General features: G+C 41.8%; 1 protein-coding gene across 5 annotated transcripts in view; it reads left to right on the forward strand.

The window, feature by feature from the left end:
* The window catches only part of Vps8 (VPS8 subunit of CORVET complex), a 218,724-nt gene that overhangs the window by 119,879 nt on the left and 76,179 nt on the right, over window positions 1-22,666 (forward strand). For all 5 annotated transcript variants that reach the window (XM_076942711.1, XM_076942713.1, XM_034514845.2 and 2 more), the window contains 2 exons: window positions 5,439-5,528; window positions 14,203-14,249. In XM_076942711.1, the coding sequence (XP_076798826.1) occupies window positions 5,439-5,528; window positions 14,203-14,249 (137 nt within the window). The remainder of the gene's footprint in view (window positions 1-5,438; window positions 5,529-14,202; window positions 14,250-22,666) is intronic.

Genomic DNA, 22,666 nt, shown 5'->3' on the forward strand with positions numbered 1-22,666 from the left:
TCATGTCTATTTGCTGAGTATGGAATGTGCTGAGTGGTTCAGTGAGCACTCCCAGTGGGAAACGGGAAACAGGAAGCATTTCTGCCCTACAGCCGTTCCCTACAGCCTGGCTGGCGGACTCCCTCACATCTGTACTTTTTCTCACCTTAGGCTTTAAAGCCCTGCATGTAAACTTACGGAGTTTCTCAGTGCTGCAGAGATAGTTCACAGGCTGAGAGCACCACTGTTCTTCAAGAGAACACAGGTGTGTTCCGGCACTGATGGGCTGCTCACACTGTGTATTTCCAGCTGTGGGGGCATTGATCTTTTGTGGGCACATGCATGCATGGCATCCACTCACACAGGCACATAAATAAGAATAAATCTTTAGAAATATATTTGGAATTTTTGTTGAATAACTTCTATGTCTTCAGTAATGTAAATACAATGAACAAGACTAATACAGTGAGATTATACATAGTATAAACTTAGAATCTTGCAGAGTCATCTGAACCTTTATTAGAACCAGTCTAATGCAGGATATTATTAATGCCATTAACCCATACCTCTGAATATTGTAACATGTATAATATGGAAGTTTATGTGTAATTTCAGAGATCCATGGACCCCAAAAGATTCTTAGAATGGATCTCTGTTGAACTTAGCCAGTACTGTGTAACCTAGAGACAAGATTTTCAGGTATCATGTATCTGTGGTGCTTGGAGAGCTTAGCGAGTCCAGAATGCTGGACCCTGCTCCTGACCACACAGCGCTCACTGGTGTGCTGTTCAGTCTCCATGGGGTTTTGCTTTGTTTTTGATTTTCCTATAGTTCACTGTGGTATTGAGTTCTTGTCTTATTAGTCCCTTGTGATCAATCAGACAGAATACAAGAAATAGAAATTTTTGGACCTGTTTTTTAGTCTAATATGCTAGTCTGAGTCTTTTTCCTTGGAGAACTGAGGCCATTTAACACTTAGTAATTATTGAAAGGTATGCTTAATTCTTTTCCTCCTGTTGTTTTAGCAATGCTTGGGGCTCCCCACTTGTTTTGCTTGCCTATTGTTCTAGTGCAGCTTCTTCTTCTGATGACTTCAGTGCTGTTTCTCTTTTTTCTCATCAGTGTAAAGGGTTCCTTCAAGTATCTTCTGTAGAGTGACCCTGGTGCTCGGGAATTTGGTTTATGCCTATCGTGGAAACTTTATTTCTCTGTCCTTTGTTCCAGTTAGGTCTCTGTTGCTGAGATAGAACACTGACCAAAGACAACTTGGGGAAGGAAAGGATTCATTTGACTTGCAGGCTATAGTACAGCACTGGGGGAAGCTAAGGCAGAAGCTTGAAGTAGGAACCAAGACAGAGCCCATGGAGAAGCACTGCTTACTGACTTTCTTCTTCCGACACAGACCCACCTCCCCAGGGATGACACCAATCACAATGTATTGGGCCGTCCTGCATCAACTAGTGATTAAGAAAATGCCTCACAGACGTGTCCAAGGAACAATCTGACAGGCAGTTCTTGGTTGAGTTGCCCCCTTCCTAGGCATCTCAAGTTGACAACCAAGATGAGCTGTCACGAGCTCACTCGAGCCTTGTCAGCTTGACATACAAACACATCATGGTTAAACAATAACTTTCCTTTTTTAGCTTGTACTCAAGATCTCATGTTAATATTAATACCACAGTATAAAACACAGCCCCAGCAGTATGAAAGTCCAAAATTTCACTGAAAGACTCCAGTCGCTCTGCAGCCTCAAGCTCCAGGCCTCTGTCAACTGCAGTGATTTTAGCATCCTTATCTCTCAGCTCCCTCAAAGCAGCTCATCAAGCTGAGCCCTTAATGGCTTGTCCAGCTCAGAGTTCCAAAATCTTTCTCCTTCCTCCCACAGAGCGTGAGGTCTGTCAATGCAACAAGCCATGTTCTAGCACCAACTTCTGCCCTAGTTATCTCTAACTCTGGGCTAAGGAGGGCACTGATGAGAAGCTGCTTAGGAGAGGGAAAGACTTACAGTCTATCATTAAGGGAATAAGGTAGGAACTGAGCCAGATACTACATAGGAGCACTGCTTGCCAGCTTACTTCCCCTGGCTTGCAGTCCGGGCACACCTCCAATGGGTGGCACCTTCCACAGTGGCCTGGAACCCCCCCCCCCCCAATCAATTAGCAGTTAAGAAAATGGCCCCTTAGAAATGTCCTTTGGACAAGCTGATGAAGACAGTTCTTCAATTGAGATTTCCTCTTCCCAGGCATGTCAGGTTGATAATCAAGATTAGCCTTCCATTTTAAGGGAAAACTGTTCTGGAAATAGGAATGTAGGTTGGCAGTTATTGCTTCAGAACATGGAGCACAGCATTAACTGTCCTCTTGAGTTTTAGTGTTTCTGTTGAGATATCTGCTGCTTGTGATGGCTTTGCCTTTAGATGTCTTTGTGCTCACCTCTTGAATTTCTAGTATTTTTTTGTTCAGAATGTTATACTATAATTTAATGAAGTTCTGGTCTTATCTGTTTAGCATTCTGAATGTTTTCTGTATGTGGATAGCTATCTTTGTCCCTGGATTTCAGAAAATTCTACTATGACTAAACATATTTTTTTTTTAAGATTTATTTATGTTTATGAACATTTTGCTTGTATACATGTATGTGTAGCATGTGGATGCCTGGATTTCACAGAGGGCAGAAGAAAGCATTAGATACCCTGGAACTGAGTTACATGTGGTTGTAAACCACTTTATAGTTACTGGGAGCTCAGTTGAACTCTCTGCAAGAACAATGATACTCTTAACTGCTGAGTCATCTCTCTGGTGTCCCCTGCTATAACTTTATTGAATTTTTTTTCGTATGTGTGTATCAGTGCATTTATGTAGTCCAGAGGCCCATTCGGGTGTGTTTTCCTCAGTCTCCCACCACCTTGCTCTTTTGAGACAGAGTCTCATTGAAACTTGTCTTAGTTAGGGTTTTACTGCTGTGAACAGACACCATGACCATGAACAGACACATGACAACTCTTAAAAGGACAACATTTAATTGGGACTGGATTACAAGGTTCTGAGATTCAGTCCAGTATCATCAAGGTAGGTGTGGTGCAGGAGGAGCTGAGAGTTTTACATCTTCATCTGAAGACCACTAGGAGAATACTGGCTCCCACATGGTTAGGAGGATTTTAAAGCCCACCCCACAGTGATACACTTCCTCCAACAAGGCCAAACCTCCAAATAGTGCTACTCCCCGGGCCAAGCCTATTCAAACCACCACAAACCTGAAGCTTGCCAGTTGATGAAACTGCAAGTGACTCCAAAGATCTCTCTGCATTTGTGTCACACCCACACCCTGGGGTTAGAGAAGTTGCTGTACCTGCCTTTTATATGGGTGCTAGGCATCCACACTCAGGTTCTCATGCTTCAGTTGACACCAACTGTTGGCTTATTTTTTTCTTTGCTTTTACATTTATGCCTATGGTCTCTGTATTTTTAATGGTGTTTTGTAGACCTATCATGTAGATCTATCTGTAGATCTATCATGCTCTGTTTCTACCTTGTTACCTTATTTGTACTACTGTCTGAGTGTTTTAAATCATCCGCCCATCTTCAGGCCCTAAGATTGTCTTCTACTTGATCTGTTTGTGTGGCTTTCTACTGAGTTTTTCATTAGATTTGATGAGCTTTTCATTTCTAAAATTTTTATTTGATTTCACTAACTGTTTTTAAGGTCATTTTTTTTTTAATTCTTCGTTATTTAATCTCAGTCTCGTTGGAATTCACTGCTGTGGGATTGGTATCCTGTGCTGTTCCAGATTTGGTCTTTGCTTTTATCTATGTTTTCTGGCTATGTTTGGACAGAGCATTCCCACAGAGAAAGGAGGAAATTGAAAGGCATTGTTCTAGCTGCTTCCTAGTCTCTAGTAAACACCACAACCAAAGCAGCTTGAGAGGAAAGGACTTACTTAATCTCACCATAGTTCACCACCGAGGGAAGGCAGGGCAGGAGTTCAAGGCAGGAAAATAGATTCCTGTCCTGGCTGCCATCGGAGAGCAGCAGCTATGGCCCTGTTCTACCCCATGGCTGTGGGCCTCAACAAGGGCCACACAGTGACGAAGAATGTCAGCAAGCTGAGACAGAGGCGGTGCCGCGGGCACCTCACCAAACACACCAAGTCTGTGTGGGATATGATCCAGGAGGTGTGCAGCTTCGTGTCCTATGACACCGGCGTGCCACGGAGCTGCACAAAGGACAAGGACAAGCCCGCACTCAAGTTCATCAAGAAGAGGGTGGGCACGCACATCCGTGCCAAGAGAAAGTGGGAGGAGCTGAGCAATGTGCTGGCAGCCAAGGATTGATGCACCCTCCCCTAATAAAAGATTATAGTTCCCATAAAATAAAAAAGGGCAGGAACGTGGAAATAGGAAGTAAACAGAGACCATGGATGAGTGCTGCTTAGTGGCTGTTGGGCTTTGGTTCATGCTCAGCTTCTTTCCTTCCTTCCTCCCTTCCTTCCTTGGAGACTTTACTGATATGCTTTTTGTGTTTGTGCAGTGTCTGAGGAGGCCAGAAGAGGGCATCAGATCCTTTAGGACTGATGAGCTGTCATGAGGGTGCTTGGAATTAAAAGTCCCCTGGAAGAGCAGCTAGTGCTCTTCACTGCTGAGCCATCTCTTCAGCCCCTTAGCTTTCTTATACAGCCTAGGTCCTCCTGTCTAGGTACCATGCCACCCATGATGGACTGGGTTCTCCCACATTAGGCATCGATTAAAAAAAAAAAATGTCCTACAGACAAGCCCGCAGATTAGTCTGATCTAGGCAGTTCTTGAGTTCAGAGTCCCTCTTTCCTGGTGTCTCCAGTTTGGGTCAAACTGATAATTAAAACTAAGCAGTGCAGACAGAAGTGGTGAGCAATCCCAGAATGGAGGTTTCAATAAGAAGAATAGTCAGGAGCACCAAGGAAGCTCAAGGAAACACACGTGGGAATCTTGGGTTTGACAGATGCGGATCCTATTAAAAATGGGTAATTAACAGTGGATAAGACTTTAGTGACTTCAAGACTTAGGTTGGTTTTCACAAACACGTCTGGTTTTTAAATTTACTCTGCAACAGAGGTGAAGCTAGGATTTAGCTAAAGAAATCAAAACTGAACGCTTTCCCATTTGTTGACGCTCATGCATGGAACTTTGACAAGGAACTTGGGGAGCATTTACTCTGCTGCTCATCCATAGCTCTCGAAGCCAGAATCCAGAATTCCATAAAGCTTACACTGTCTAGAAATTGTAGAGAGGTTACAAAACCACTCAGTTCTGATGTATTGTTTGGGACCATTCTAACTTTGTTAATTGGTAATGGGAGCCATAAATTAAAGCCTAAAGCAGGGTTTCTTGAAGTACACTTTGGAAGTTCATGGCAGTATCAAGCCTCATATGGATAGCCCATTAAGTGTACCATGTGAAAACGGCTGTCTTTTCTGCTGACTACAGGAACTTGTGTCCCTGAAGCCTTGTAAAGCTGCAGAGCTGGTTGCTACTCACTTTTCTGGACAGATCGAAGTAGTCATTGGACAGCTTCAGGTAAGGATTATAAGCATGTGATAGAAGGGACACTAGTATCTGAGGACTTCTGGTTAAATGTATCATCTAAATTCATAGTTGCCGATTAATAGTAGTTTTGTGGTGGTGGTAGTGGTGATGATGATGTGGTGTGTGTATGTACATACACATGCATGTGTGTTATATGTTGTCTTAGGGTCTTGCTGCTGTGAACAGACACCATGACCTGGCTAGTCTTATAAGGACAACTGTTCCGCGCCCCTTTTCGAGTCCCCTTCGCCCGCGAAAGAGACACGTGAGGCAGTGTTCAGGTGGTTACTACAGCAAGGCTTTATTCTTGTATCAGCAGAAGCGGAAAGACCCAAAGCCCAGAAAAGGCACTGCTTATATACACCCTAGAGTGACGTGTTCACTTCTGATTGGCTGTTCACTCATTACCCATAATACGCCCCGGGATGGGCAGTGACTTTGGCATGCTTTTTGCCTTTTGCACCTGCGCAGTCAGTTGTTTACTAGTGGGAGGACAGGATGCCTGCACCATCTTGTAATTGCGAATGCTGTCACGCTCACGCGGCTCCTAACATCTCCCCCATCTATATATTTAAGATGGAACAGCCTATTGCCTATCAAGCGCGGCACCAACTCAGTGAGGGAAAACAGAGGAACATTCCCTGTCGAGTACCCACTCGCAAACACCTCTAGATATTCAGGTACCACAGTTATTCAGGCAAGGGCTGGCTAGACTTAGACCTCTCATCGACCCAGTGCAATGGGCTGAACCCTTGGGGTGCATCGACTGAGGGTCTCAGTCATCAGCTACTTTCTTAGCCTAGATAGCCAAATTTCAGGGGGAGATGCTTGCTCAAGGCTACGAGTACTTGGGCGATAGCGACCTTGTCACGTTTTTGTTGGGCTCTGAGCTTGCAGACCAATCATAACATGAATACTAATCCACAACATAGGGCTGCACCAAACAGGCCTATCCCCACCCTTTAAGAAAGAAGGAAAAGGCAGAGGTAAGCCAAGAAGTAAAATCGCCAGGGGTAACGGGGTCCACTCGTGTTCCATTTAGGCTCGAAATCCGGATCTGCAATTGCTGCTGCATCTGGTCCAGCTCCCTCGTCCACTTCCCTTGTAAATAAGCAGAAAGATTATGGCTTTGAATAAATGTATCATTCATAAATCTCAGAGGTGTAATACATAGATGTGGGGTTGCTGACACACAGCTCATTTGAACCACATCCGTGAGCTGCTCCACATGGGCTTGGAGCAAATCAACTCTCTGATTGACCAACAGGATGCCTGATGCCAGGTATGCATCCACTTTCTGTAGAATGGTCAAAGCCTCAGAGGTCTTTTCTGAGATTTGATTAACAACAGTAGCTGCTGTAACTTTATTAACCATGCCTGTGCCGGCTGTCACAGCTGCAGCTGCAAAGATGGTAATAGCAGTGATAATGGCTGCAGTTATGCCAAAGTCTCTTTTATGTCTCAATAATGATGTAGTAGGGAGAGTTTCAGGATCGGCTTCTACTGGAATGGGCACAAAGGTAGGCATGTGCACAACCAAGGCTAGGTCTAGTGATCCGTTCCAGCATTGTGCTAAAAGCATGTAACATTCTAACAATCCAAGATATCAGAATTATTTTGAAAGTTGGATAACATAAAGAAAATGGGGGGTCCACACACACCGACACCAGTTGTGTAGATGCATTCCTAAACACCTTATTAATTTTAATGTTATTCAAATGGCTAGAGATATTAGATCGTGTAGCTGAAACATTTTGTACTTCATGAAATATACCATTCAACAAGACAAAGGCAGATACACCTTTTTTAACATTCTAAACAGTGGCTACAACACATAATTTAATTGTGTTGAAGCAGGGTAAACTCAAGAAAATACACATATGATTTAATTACATATACTGTCTTCTCAATAGATGAGGCATCTGTAAATATAGTAAATGTAGCAAACATCTTTTCTATGGTCTGCATGCATAGTAAATTTTAGGAAATACAAAAGCATGTATAGAGAAAAGCTATAACAGATGATTATCAAATTTGTCTAAAATGTTTGTCATGTAATAGGCCAAATTTAATAATTCAATAACCAATTTAATTGCTATTTGGAATAAAGGAATAAACCTTTTATCTAAAATGGTTTTAGGATTTTATCATATAAACTTTATTTGTAAATGAAGAAAGACAAATCCATATTAATGGTTTCTTTTGTCAAAGGGCTGTTGTGGACATATGAGTAGTAATAACACAAACAGCCAACAATTTATTATAGTCTATATAATTTATCTGTTGATAACTAACAGCTTACTTTATTTTCAGCAAAGCTATCTATCTTTTATTAGTTAATTGTCAAGGGGAATTAGGACTTGCATCCCTTTGAAAATATCAAACAGAGGTTTAAATCCTCCTATGGTAAGCTTAAGATGAGGTTTTAGCCAATTAATATCTCTAAACAACTTTTAAAAATCACTAAGCAAATCAAGATTAAAAGTAAACCATTTTCTTTTTGCATGTACACTCACAAGCCAGAAGATGGCATTAGATCCCCACCACAAATGGTTGTGAGCCACCATGTGGTTGCTGGGAGTTCAGCTTTTATATTTTAAATTATAAGTCTAGCCTTTAACGGCTGAGCCATCTCTCTAGCCCCAACTATCTATTTTTATTAGAATTTTCTGTGTCACAATCTGATTAGGATATAACTGAGGTCTCAAATATTGAAAGACACTGTCTTTGAATCCTTTCTGGAGCAACAAGTACTCTAAAAAATTTTTTAAAGCTCGTTATATTGGAGCAAAGGCTTGGGGAAAAAACTTCTTTAGAGAAATCCACTAATAAAGTATCACACAATGAATAATATACACTAAAAGATTTAACCTCTTAATTTTTTGTATTAAAACAACAACAATATTTATATATATAAAATGTAAAACAATTAACCATTTTCTGAAGCAATTATTTCTAACAAATATCACTTCATGGGCTCTTAAAAATTATGAATAAATTTACTGACTGTAAACCTCTCACCTTTACCAGAAATGTAAAGGGATGTAAATGTAAATATAAAAACATCTTTCATATCTATAATAATTCTATAAGCATTTGCTGAAATGGCAGCTGGAGTAGGCAAGTTAGGCTGTATAAATCTTAAATTTGAACTTTATTTTGGATTAATTTAATAACCAATCTTTTTTTGTCCAATGAATATATTGGATAAAAGCCAACCTTATTCTCTAATAATTGTTACATATATTAGAGGAATCCAAAGCATCTCATTTTTAACAACTTTGAATATAAAGGAATTAAAACAATTTGAACAATATTTTATCAGCAGGTACAGTTATACTCATGGAGGGAAGTAGGCATAATTTTAATGTCTCCAGCATAATCATAACTTTTAGCCCACAGACTGTTGTAAAGTCTTTGGGTCTTAGATTTATCCCTCTTCTCACAAGAAACAATGAAGACAAAAGACAATTCCAGTAAACACATTTCTAGGACCTGGTCATTGAGACCCAGGACAAAAGGAACTTATGGCACCTGGGCTTCTGAGCTCAGTCTGCATTGTCTTAATTCAAATGTAAATGCGCTTAACCTCCCTCCGGCCTGTTCTCTGAGGCTTGGCTAGGCCTGAACTGTGCGATTTTGACTTTAACTTTAACTTTAAACCTTAAATTTAAACTGTAAACTTTAAAAGACACGTGTTGTATCTTTTCTCTATAAACATAGGCAAATCAAAAATTTTCAAACTCTCGGTTGAACTACCAACTGTAGCCAATGGAATATTGGCAGTTTAACTATGTTTTTAAGCCTCTTTTGTAATATTAGAGTATAACTATAATTTTGAGAAACAAAACCAATCTTTAACGATGTAAGCAATCTATTTTTTCTCAAATCAACACCAAGTAGATTACCTTTATGCTATAAAGTTTTGCTGCCACAAAACAAAGTGTAAAATTTAATGGAACACTTGTAGCATTATATAACTCAGGCTGCTGGCGGGTGCGCCTTGAGGACTGGGCAACCAAGTAACACTCAATAGCTGTAAACAATGGCAGCACTGCAGAATTTGAATGTACTGGCATGGGAACAGGCCAAGATCTAACTATGGCCCATAGTGGTATACTTATCCCCAAATCGAACATCAGTATCAGGAGAATCAGAGCCGTCATCTTGCAATCTAGCTTCATTCTTCACAATCTGCACCAGCCGAGTAGGGACCCAAATTGGATTGTCTTCACCTGTGGAATAAGCTCAAACAGCTCCCCCCAAATCCCCGGCCATGGCAGGGGCCTATCGCGTTCCTGACCTTGGAGAAGGGCCACAGCCATTTCTAAGTTTGCTGCTGCAAGTCCTGCCTTAGTGAGGAGGCCTCCCAGGCCGCAACAGGCTCTCAGCCAGTCTTGTAGCCCCTTGTTCCTACGAGGGACAATGGCTGCACGGCATTCAGCTGTGGCATTTTCAAAGATCATCTGTTCTATCACTGGCATTGCTTGCTCTGGTTCCCCAAAGATTCTGCCATAAAGGGGGGTCCTTTTGTCCTCCACTCTCTCTCTCCATCAGCCGGTGGAGGGTCCTTAACCTTAACAGGCTCTGCAGTAGCCCTTGTTTCTTTTGAGTACTCTTTTCTTTGACTAGGATCCTTGGCCTTATCTGTTTCTCCAGGCTCTTTGGCCTGATCCCCCAGGCTCCTTGGCCTGATCTCCAGGCTCCTTGGCCTGATGCCGGCTAACATGCTCTGGTTCTGGTATGCTAGGGTGGCCCTCTCCTGAAACCTCTTGACTTGCACTAATAGCTGAAAGCAAAAGCAATGCAAGCAAGAGGCTAGCTAGTGGAGCGGCAGCGGTGAGTGAAAGTCCGCTCGCAACGAAGGCTTCCACCCCAGGCATATCTCTCAGAGACGTACCTCGTTCCTATAGTCTTTTAACCTGCCCCGAGTGGGGGGGGGGAGTTCTCCGTGCGCCTTGAAGATCCCGGGTTTCGACACCAGGTGTTCCGCGCCCCTTTTCGAGTCCCCTTTGCCCTCGAAAGAGATGAGGCAGTGTTCGGGTGGTTACTACAGCGAGGCTTTATTCTTGTATCAGCAGAAGCGGAAAGACCCAAAGCCCAGAAAAGGCACTGCTTATATGCACCCTAGAGTGACGTGTTCACTTCTGATTGACTGTTCACTCATTACCCATAATACGCCCCGGGATGGGCAATGACTTTGGCGCACTTTTTGCCTTTTGCGCCTGCGCAGTCAGTTGTTTACTAGTGGGAGGACAGGATGCCCGTGCCATCTTGTAATGGCGAATGTTGTCACGCTCACTCGGCTCCTAACAGACAACATTTAATTGGGGCAGACATACAGGTTCAGAGGTTCAGTCCATTTTCATCAAGGTGGGAGCATGGCAGCATCCAGGCAGGCATGGTACAGGCAGAGCTGAGAGTTCTACATCTTCATCTGAAGGCTGCTAGTGGAAGACTGGCTTCCAGGCAGACAGGATGAGGGTCTTTTAGCCCACACCCACAGTGACACACCTACTTCAATAGGGCCTCACATTCTACTAGTGCCATTTCCTGGGCTGAGCATATGCAAACCATCAAATATGTGGGGTGTGTGTGTATGTGTGTGTATGTGTGTTAGATGTGGTGTGTGTGTGTGCTATGTATGTAGTTTATTTACTGTGTTTTGCGGTATGTTTATGTTGTGTATATTCTGTGCCTGTGTTGTAAGGGGATGTGGATGGGAGCAGCTGTGTATTAATCTCTGAGATGTGGGAGTGTATTGTTAGATAACAAATTCCAATATTAAGGAAGCATCTCTGAAACTACCCCACACTGCTCTAGAAACCATAAGCCATAGAAGAGCCTTCTGTTTTCTTTGACTATAGGACCCACAACCCTATTCTGCTGATGGCCCATGTTACTTAAACAGAACTTTGTCACCTTCAAGTTGAGCCCGTGGTCATGTTTTAGATTTTTTTTTTTTTTCAAGGAACAGCATCTCTAGACTGGATGGTGACTGCTGAGAGGCTCTGGGAGAAGTGTGTTGTGAGGGCCTACTGTGCCTCATAGTTTATCACCACAGTCCCAGCGGGGAGTTGGCTTATTTTCATGCTGGTCAGAGGAGAGAGCTAGGCAATCAGACACATGAGAGGATGAAGTATAACCCACGGCCCTCAAGTCCAGCAGCAGTGGTAGGGATGACCACCAGATGACAAAATAAGAAGTCAGGAGTGATGTGAGACAAGGTAGGATTCACTCATTTAATCCCATGTGACCCCACTCTGTACAAATACACTTAGGGTTAGGCTCCAAGGAGCATAAACACTAAGGATACTGTAGTATTACGCTGCCAAGGTAAACTATCCTTACATAAAAGGGACTGTAACAAGAGGAGAGTGATAGATGGTGAGAGTGAGACAACAGCTCCCAGAGCTGCCAGAACTACAACAGGTGTCAGATTTGCAGGGAGAACTGGGAAAGGCATTCTAGAAGAAAAGGCTCTGGAAAGAAAAGGTATGGAAAGGCTCTGTGTTCAGAGGATGGGCAGGTCTGTGGGGAAAGCAGCATCGGTGCTGTGAGAAGCAATGTTTTAGAAGGGGTGCATTGAGATGATAGAGCCCAGACAATGTAGATGGGGTTTGAGCTGTTTTTATTACATCTGTATTTCTTCATGTTGGAGAATTACCAGTGTTTTAAGCAAAGGATATTATTAGTTAGATCTCATGTATGGAAAACTAACTCTGGCAAAGAACACAAATGGAGCCATAACCTCTTGAAAGGTAAAAGGGCAAACAGGTGGTAACCAGGACAGAGTCGGTGGCAGTAGGTGAGGTGGGCTCCAAATGAGTCCGTGTACTTAGAAGCCCAGGAAGGTGGGAAATTATAAAACGGTTCCTAGGTCCGATATTAGATCTACTAACTAGCTCAGAGAATTAATTGATGAATTGAATTAATGCCCATCATTAATTCATTCAGTGTTTATGCTGTGGGACAAAGACAGACCAGACAAGAGGCAGTTGCAGAATAATTGGGTTAAAATGATGATGGATCCCATGGAGGAACCCACAGCCAGGCCCTGGGAATAGTAACTGGGCTGAAATAATGCTCAGGCCCAGGGAAGGGTACATGGCCAGGATTTCAGGGTAGCAAAAGTGCCTCTGCTCACATCACCTCAAACCCAGAGCCCCTCTTCTCTATAAGAATCACTTCGACTAAATCTTGCTTGTTCTGGAGCTTCTGGGATTTTCTTCAGAAATGTAAGATTAACAATTAACAACCACTTCTATCCCCTCCTGTAGTAAGAGTCAGAGAACCCTGTTGAATGAATATCATTGATCAGTCAAATAAATAAAAGCTGAGTGTAATGGAGTTATTTTTTAAAGGTGACTATTTGATTGATTTGTTGTTGAGTTCTACACAGTTCTTTCAAAGGAACTATATTTTTGCTAAGCTTTAGTGGTTGTATAAACCCCACAGTGATCGTATGCACTTCCTTTTCTTTTAATGCAATTTGCTCCTGAAGAACAGTTCCCAGGGTTCTCAGAAGGAAAATCAAGTCATAACAGGAGGAAAGGCATGTAAAATAAAAGAAAGCAACATAGGGAAGACAGTATATGAAGGCTGATAGAGACTAGTGACTGTACTACATGGTCAGTCTTTAAAAACTAGCATGTTTTTTCATATGTGTTTGTATATATACACATGAATACTGTGTGTGTGTGTGTGTGTGTGTGTGTGTGTGTGTGTGTGTGTGTGTGTGTATGTATGTTCCTGTCCCCTTTCAGTGTGAGATCAAGCCTTGTGCGTGCTAGGCAAGGATTCCATCTCTATGCTACATCCCTAGCCATAAATAGACTTAAAAATCATATTCAGAAATATACTGTTCTTTTCACTTGGAATGTTCCTTATTTGATAGAGAAGAAATTTGAATACATAATAAAAAATGTTCAGTTTTGCTTAGGCTTCATAAGAACCTAGCAACTATATTCATGTGCTATAAGAAGCTTTATCTCATTTCATTGTCACTACTCTTGACAAAAGCAGCGAAGATACAGTTGGGTTCAGTGGAGTGGGTGGAGTTGCTTTGTTTCCACATACGGAAACGGAATACTAGGAATTACGTGGTCATATTGCTAATGAATGCTGGAAATAGCATCCAGACTTTGTGCTGATGGCTAACACTTTGCAGTTGTGGTTGATTCTGTTGCAGAGATAAAGCATTGAGTCTTAGGAGGTGGTTGTTTATTTGGATCTTAAGTATTCCCCAACTCTCCCTGCCATTAACTGTCTCACAGAAGGCCCTTGGGAGAGGCAGAGGACAGTTAAGTCAGCCTGAGACCCCTCTGCAGCCCAGGTCCCCCATAAACAACACAGATCTATGCACTGGCCACTTGAGTAACACTTGTGCTAAGGCCAACTTTCCTGGGAAGGGTCTTTTGCAATAACAGGGTATGTGCACCCTTCTGCACTCAAAAGTGAAGGGTATTGGAACTGTTGAATCAGTCATTGTTGCTAACTCCATCATTTCCTGGAGTCTGTTGAGAGTCTGCAGTACCGGGCTGAGTACAGAAGCCTCATGGAAACACAAGCACCTGCATTTTGAAGGCCGGTCTAGACTAGTTCTTTAGCATTGCAAAAATTTTAAAATTTTATACTTAATTGTGCTTTTTATTTTTCTATTCAGAACCAGCTCTTGCTTTTCAAATTTTTGAGGAGTCTTCTTGATCCAAGGTACGTTGATAAACTTTGGCTTTCATAACACACTCGTGGAAGGATGGAATGAAACTAGAGTCAAGATACTTGGTAACCAAATGTAGATTAGCTCTTTGTATGTTTAATGTAAGGAGTGATTGTTAAACAATAAGTCATCCAAGCTCTGAAAGCAGGTGTGAGGTAGTACTTTCCTTGCCATTCAAACATAAGCATATCTGATGAGTTCCCACTGGTGGAAATAATGAAGCCATACATGCAGACTGTTCCCTTCAGGAAGGATCCCTTCTATCCAAGGTTCTCTTGGCCTAGTCTTGTGTAAATGGTGTAAATGGGGCAAACACCTACTTCCTAGCTCATCTCTCAATTTATTAACTCTCACTCAATATGTTTAGTTTTTATTAACTTTCTGGTAGTGAATAAATGAGACTTTCAGTTGCTGATCTAAAACTAACCAAACCACAATGAAGCAAATTCCAGGAGATGATGGAGTTAGCAACAGTGACTGAAACAGACTCCAGGAGATGATGGAGTTAGCAACAGTGACTGAAACAGACTCCAGGAGATGATGGAGTTAGCAACAATGACTGAAGCAGACTCCAGGAGATGATGGAGTTAGCAACAATGAAGCAGACTCCAGGAGATGATGGAGTTAGCAACAATGACTGATTCAGACTCCAGGAGATGATGGAGTTGGCAACAATGACTGAAGCAGACTCCAGGAGATGATGGAGTTAGCAACAGTGACTGAAAGAGACTCCAGGAGATGATGGAGTTAGCAACAATGACTGATTCAGACTCTAGGAGATGATGGAGTTAGCAACAATGACTGAAACAGACTCCAGGAGATGATGGAGTTAGCAACAATGACTGATTCAGACTCCAGGAGATGATGGAGTTGGCAACAATGACTGAAGCAGACTCCAGGAGATGATGGAGTTAGCAACAGTGACTGAAAGAGACTCCAGGAGATGATGGAGTTAGCAACAATGACTGATTCAGACTCTAGGAGATGATGGAGTTAGCAACAATGACTGAAACAGACTCTAGGAGATGATGGAGTTAGCAACAATGACTGAAACAGACTCCAGGAGATGATGGAGTTAGCAACAATGACTGATTCAGACTCTAGGAGATGATGGAGTTAGCAACAGTGACTGAAACAGACTCCAGGAGATGATGGAGTTGGCAACAGTGACTGATTCAGACTCCAGGAGATGATGGAGTTGGCAACAGTGACTGAAACAGACTCCAGGAGATGATGGAGTTGGCAACAATGACTGAAGCAGACTCCAGGAGATGATGGAGTTAGCAGTGGATATGAGATCAAAGCAAGTCCACATGTGAGATCATGAAGTTTAGTTGTAACCACATGGAGCCCTGGGAGTTGAATGTAATGACGCACACCATCCTCCAAATCGCTGTCTTTAGCCGTGTGCTGGGTTACCTCAGGCATTTAATTCATACACAAAGCGCTGTGAGCACACCCCTTGTACCTCATTTCCTTCTCTCATTAGCTCTTCTGGCCCCGGGACAGTTTTGTTTCTACTTTCCTGTCATCTGTATGTATATGATTTTATGTGACTCTCTAAGCCTAGAACCTAGGAGTAAGAGAATACGTGCCATATTTGTCTTTTCAAGACTTAATTTGCTTCATATAATGCTCTCTAGTTGCATTTACTTTCCAGCCAACGACATGACATGTTTTTCTTTGTACTAAGAAAATACCAGTGTGTATATAAACCACATTTCCTTATGCAGTCTTCTCTTGATAGACACCTGGATTGGTTCCATCACATAGCTGTTGTAAATATGCTACAATAAACACTAACTACCCTCATCACTTCTCTCCAGAAAAGAGGAAGCCCCTCTCCTGGGTACCACCCTACCCTGTGACATCCAGTCCCAACAAGACTAAGCACATCCTCTCCTGTAGGGGAAGGAGATCCAGTGGCAGGGAACAGAGTCAGAGACAGCTCCCACTCTAATTGTTAGGGGACCCACATGAAGAAGCTACAAATGTGCAGGGGAGCCTAGGTCCAGCCCGTGTATACTCTTTGGTTGGTGGTTCAGTCTCCGAGAGCCCCAAGTATCCAGGTTAGATGATTCTGTTGGTCTCACTGTGGAGTTCCTAACTTCTTTGGGGCCCACAATCCTTCTCCCAGCTCTTCTATAAGACTACCCAGTCTCTATCCAGTGTTTGACTGTGGGTGTCTGCATCCATCTGAGTCAGCTGCTGGCTGGAGCCACTCAGAGGACAGCCATGCTAGACTCCTGTTTGCAAGAATAACAGAGTATCATTGATGGTGTCAGTGATTGGTGGCTGCCCCTGGAATGAGTCTCAAGTTGGGCCAGTTATTAGTTGGCTGTTTCTCAGTCTCTGCTCCATCCCCCATCCTTGTATTTTTTGTAAAGATAAATTTTATCTACAAAATTTGTTGAAAGTTTTATGGGTGAGCTGGTATCTCTATCACTCCACTGGGGTTTCTGCCTGCCTACAGGAGGTGGCCTCTTGAGGTTCCATATCCCCACTCTTGTGAGTCACAGCTATTGTCACCTCCATTGATTCTTGGGAGTCTCCCTTAGCCCAGGTCTCTGTGACATCCTGGCGATGCAAACCGCCTCCCCACACCTGTCAGTTCAGATTTCCATTCATTCTCATGGCTGTCTTGCCCATCTCTCCTGTTTCTCCCCATACTTGATCCTGAACCCTCCATTTCCTTTCCCCTCTCCCCCCAGAACCCTCCCTCTGTCTGACTCTTAGGACTATTTTATTCTTCCTTCTAAAAGAGATTCAAGCATTCTTGATTGGGCCTTCTTTCTTGTTTAGTTTCTTTGGGTCTGTGTAGTATATCGTGGATATCTGTATTTTATGGCTGATATCCACTTATAAGTGAGTATATACCATACATGTCTTTTGGGTCTGGGTTACCTCACTTAGGATGATATTCTCAACTTTGCCTGCAAAGTTCATGATGTTTTTGTTTTTAATAGCTGAATAGTATACCATTGTGTAGATGTATCACATTTTCTTTATCCATTCTTCAGTTGAGGGACATCTAGGTTGTTTCCAGTTTCTGGTTATTAAGAATAAAGCTGCTCTATAAATTGGCTAAGTTTTAGAAGCTATGCTTTGTGCTTCCCACAATTATAGTTAACTCAGTCATTCTGGATTTCTGACGGGGTTGAAAACTTATAGCTATTTACCTTAAGAGAAAAGATTTGAGTGGATGGTCGTCAGCTGACATTCATCCTAAAGCCAGGTTCAGAACTAAATGTTTTAGTTAGGATAGATGACAGAGGTGCTGGTTAGTCAACAAAAGGATGGACGGGGTATTAGGATTATCTTGTACCTCACTGGTACAAATTGGCATAATTATGCTCTAATTATATTTTGAGAGAAAAGTTTCATTTTAACAGGAAGGGTGATGTGTAGGAGGAGCTAAGGTAGGAGGAGTACTGAGAGGAAGAAAAGGAGTAAGAAGAGGAGAAGAAGGAGAGGAGAAGCTAGGTAATGAAAGAGAGAAAGAGGGGGGAGACAGGGAGGCAGATATTCATGTATCTCCACCAGTCAAAGATAGTTGTTATATCTAGGTTGGTCAGTGGGTTACACCTCTGATTGAACAATTCCAAACTTATAAAGCTTATGATTAACATTATTTTTAAAAAAAAATGTATAAATGCAAAAAGGAAAAGGGGGCATGGAGTAGGGGTTTTCTAAGGGGGCAATGGGGAAAGGGGATGGCATCTGAAGTGTAAATAAAATATCTAATAAAAAAAAGAAAGAAAAAAAAGAATAAAGCTGCTATAAACATAGGTGAGTAAGTGTCTTTGTGGGATGTTGGAACATCTTATGAATATATGCTCAGGAGTGTTATAGCTAGGTCTTGAGGTAGAACTATTGCCAGTCTTCAGAGAGACCACCAAATAATTTCCACAATGGTTGTACAAGTTTGCACTCCCACCAGCAATAGAGGAGTGTCCTCTTGTTCTGTATCCTTGACGGCATATGCTATCACTTGAGTGTTTGATCTTAGCCATCTGACAGGTGTAAGATGGAGTCTCAGAGTTGTTTTGATTTGCATTCCCTGATGACTAAGGACTTTGAGCATTTCTTTAAGTGCTTCTCGGCCATTCAAAATTCCTCTGTTGAGGATTTTCTGTTTAGCTCTTTACTTCATTTTTAATTGGATTATTTGGGTTATTGGAGTCTAACTTCTTGAGTTCCTTATAAATTTTGGATACTAGCCCTGTGTCAATATAGGGTTGATAGAGATCCATTCCCAATCTGTGGGCTGCTGCTTTGTCTTACTGAGTGAGAACTGTTTAGTTCATTGGTCTATTTATTGATTGGCAGTTTGGTTTTTTTTTTTTTTTAATGTTTAATTTTGCAGTTTTAAGAATGTACATTTCACTATATTTTCTTCTTGCCTTGTCATTATTTCAGATTTTAAATGAAGTTCTTTGATTTACTTTGAATTGATTTTGTACAGAGTAAGAAATGTGGATTCAGTTTCATTTTTCTGCAGGTGGGCATCCAGTTTTGCCAGCAGCATTTGTTAAATAGGAAGGGAAGACTTTTGTCCAGTGTATGTGGGCCTGCTAGTACCAGTCCCATGCTGTGAGTGCCACTACAGCTCTGAGGGATCATTGGAGGCAAGGGACTGTGAAATCTTGGCAGTGCTTCCTGCTTAGCATTGCTCTGGGTATCCACTGTCTCTGTGTTTCTTATGAATCTTAGGGTTTAGGGGAAACCCTAAGTTCTGTGAGGAGATCTGTGGAGTTTTGATGGAATTACATTGGATCTGCAGTACTTCTGACAAGATAGCCATTTTTATATTAGTTCTTTCTCTCATCTAGTATTTTCTCCAGTGTGTTTTTTTCAGAACTGTAAAAGTATTTGTTCTGATGCCTATTTCTTTAACCTATATTTTACTTTTTAAAGCTATTTTTATTTTTTAAAGCTATTGTGAATTGGGATTTTTTTAAATTTCTTTTTTAGGAAACTTATTGGTGTATATAAAGCCGTTGTTTTTTTATATGTTGATTTTGTATATTGCAACTTTCCTGAAAAGTCTGTCAGATCTGTATGTAGAGGGAAAAGCTGTTAGTAACTCTCTGTTTAGTATAATGTTAGATGTAGGTTTATTGTATATAGCTTTTTGTTTGTGCATGTGATGTGTACATTCATCCTTGTCTTGTTTTGCTGTCAGGGAAATAACAGCCTTTTAGAATGACTTTCGTTATGTTTCTTCTCTTCCTGTTTGTGGGACAGTTTCGGAGTCTGGGTAGGTGCTTGTTCCTTAGTGGCTTGGTAGGATTCAGACTGATGTCATCTGGTCCCAGCTTCTCTGTGTGGAACTCTTCGTCACTGCCTCAGTCACATTGTTATGGGCCTGTGTAAACTGTTGGTATCATCTGGCTTTAGTTTGGGCAAATTATATAAATTATAAATTAACATATTTCTTCTGGGTTTTCAGCTTTAGAGAATCTAAGTTTTCAAAGCAGTCCCTTATGATTTCTGTATTTCACTGAGGTCTGTTGTAACATCTCTTTTCACTTCTAATGTGGATCTCTCTTTTTATTTGGTTTGGTTTTGCTAGAGATTTGTTAATCTTCAAGAGCCACCTCTTTTTAAAAGCCAACTCTGTGTGTTGTCCATTTAATGTCCATTTTATTGGTTTCCACTATGAGTTTTATTGCTTTTTTGCCTTTTGTTGAATGTGAATTTGTCTTCTCAAGTCTCTAGAGCAGTGATTCTTAGCTTGTGGGGTCAAGACTTGCATATTGGATATTTATATTACAACTCATAACAGTAAGAAAATTACAGTTATGCAGTAGCAATAAGAATAATTTTATAGTTGGGGTTCACTACAATATGAGGAACTGTATAGAACTGTATTAAAGATTAAAAGGTTGCAGCATTAGTAAGGTTGAAAACCACTGATCTAGAGTATTGAAGCACTTCATTACATTGATCCAGTTCTCTCTCCCTCCCTCCCCTCCCCCCTTCTCTCTCCCTCTCCTTTCTCCCGTCTTCCTCTTCCTTCTCCCTGCTCCCTCTTCTCAAAATGAATTATCTGTATATCCCTGGCTGTGCTAGAACTCACTCTGTAGACCAAGCTAGCTTTGAACTCAGATCATCCTGCCTCTACCTCCCAAGTGTTGGGATTAAAAACATACATCACCACCACCTGGCCAATCTCTCTTCTTTTTATGCAAGCATTATACCTATGAACTTGACGCTCAGATCTGTCTTGGCTGTTTTCCAGAGACTTTCAGTAGACTCTACTGGTATTTTAATGGATCGTAGACCTTGTTTAGCTTCCTCCCTAGTTTCCTCAATGAGTGCTCATTCAGAAGTGTGTCACTCAGCCTGGACATACTCACGTTGTGGCTGAGGCTAGTCTTCATACTGAGTTCTAGTTGTACTCTACTCTAGCAAAATGAGATGCGAGAATTATTTGGGGCAGGGATGGGAACATTTTTAAAATTTTAGATTTAGTGTGTATAGCATGTGAATACCATGGTACATGCCGGGGGGTCAGAGGACAACTTGTGAGAATTAGTTTTTTCCTTCTATCATGTGAATTCCATCTAACTTGGGTCATTAGGCTTGGCAGCAATTATACCCATTGAACCATCTTGCCAACCCTGCATCTTTAAAAAAAAAAAAATGGTTAAGGTTTGCTTTGTGACCTATAATGTGACTGTAAAGAAGGTTCCATGTGTCTGTAAGAAGAATGAATGTCTCCTATCTGTCAACATCCCATGCCACTAGTGGAATAACAGTGCCTAGGTTAGATCCAGTTGGTCTGTGTTGTCACTGAGAGACGTTTTGTTTGGAAGACCTGTCTGGATTATTACAGTGGGCTCATTCATCAGTGAATCTGCTGCTTCTGGATTTAATTGGAAGATTTTGTCACTACTGTTTCAGGCTCAATTCTTATTGTATCTATTTAATTTATTTATCTCATCTTGGCTTAACTTTGGTAGATCATAGTCTCAGAACTAGTCTCAGATTTGTCAATGTTAGTAGAATACTAGTTTTAAGTTATGTCCTAATGATTCTGAATCGTTTTTGGTATTTTGTAGTATCTCTTTTTTGCCTCTATTTTTTTTTTTTTTCGAGACAGGGTTTCTCTGTGTAGCCCTGGCTGTCCTGGAACTCACTCTGTAGACCAGGCTGGCCTCAAACTCAGAAATCCGCCTCTGCCTCTCAAGTGCTGGGATTAAAGGCATGTGCCACCACTGCCCGGCTACTATTTTTTATTAATATGGATTGTCTTTTCGTTTTGTTAGTTTGACTTAAAAGTTTGTTGATTTTGTTTATTTTTTAAAGATCAGCTAACTCTTTGTTTCATTGATACTTTGTCTTTTTTTACGATATATCATTATCCGAGATCTCTCTTGTTCCTTATGAGCAAAACATATTAGAAAAATTATTCTTTGATAATTTTATACGTGGGTTTTGTCATATCTCTCCCCCTTGAATCCTCTCATACCTTCTCCACATGTATCTCTTCCTACCTCATGTTCCCTCCTCTTTCTTTTTGTTTTTTGTTTTTTTAAAGTACTAAGTTCCAATTAATACTGCCTCCATATGCATATCCATCAACTGGAAAACAGACAACAACATACCAGGGCCCACACCCCTGGACAGAACTGATTCTCCTTCTACCATCAGACATCAGCTGGGGGTGGGGCCTCATGAGCCCTTCCCCATCTGTGCTGAAACATTGGCTGGCTGGATCTTGTACACGTCTTGCTCCAGCACTGAGAGCTGCTGTGTGCTCCTGAGAGCAGCAGTCCTGTTGTGTCCAGAAGACACTGCTTTGCAGCAGTCTGCCCTGACCTCTGGCTTTGTGCTGTTCTGACTGCTCCTCTGCAGGTTTCCCCAGCCTTTGGGTGTGGTTCAGATGTCCGGTTTGCAGCTGTGCACTCTACAGTCCATCATTCTCTGCTCTTTGGTCTGTTGGGAGTCTGTATTAACCACCATCAAAAAAACAAAACCAAAACTTCTCTGCTGAGGGACAAGAGCTGCGCCAATCTGGGGGTGAGCTTAGTATTTAGAAGACAGTTGGATGCTATGTCCTATTAGCAAAACAGTAGTTGTTTTGTTTTCCTGGAGCCTATGACCTGTACAGGTTGTTAGCCAGACATGAGTCTTCTGTGCCTTAAATTCAGTCTAAAAGCAGACGAGCACCCTGAGACCACTGCTGCACCAATAAGCATTGTCTTACAGTGACTCTCATTATTGTAGCTCAAAGAATTCACTTCAGGGTAGCACCACTGATGCCGTTTCTCCCCAGTGGTCTGTACAGTACCTCTGGTACTGTGAACACTGGGCAGCAGGGAGGGAGCTTCCAGATCAGTGCCAGCTTGATTTCTCCCTGTGACCAAAGTCTGTGCCAGCGGTCTTTGTCAGTAGGGTTTTC

The sequence above is a fragment of the Arvicanthis niloticus genome, chromosome 12 (assembly GCF_011762505.2).
Source record: "Arvicanthis niloticus isolate mArvNil1 chromosome 12, mArvNil1.pat.X, whole genome shotgun sequence".
Classification (NCBI taxonomy): Eukaryota; Metazoa; Chordata; class Mammalia; order Rodentia; family Muridae; genus Arvicanthis; species Arvicanthis niloticus.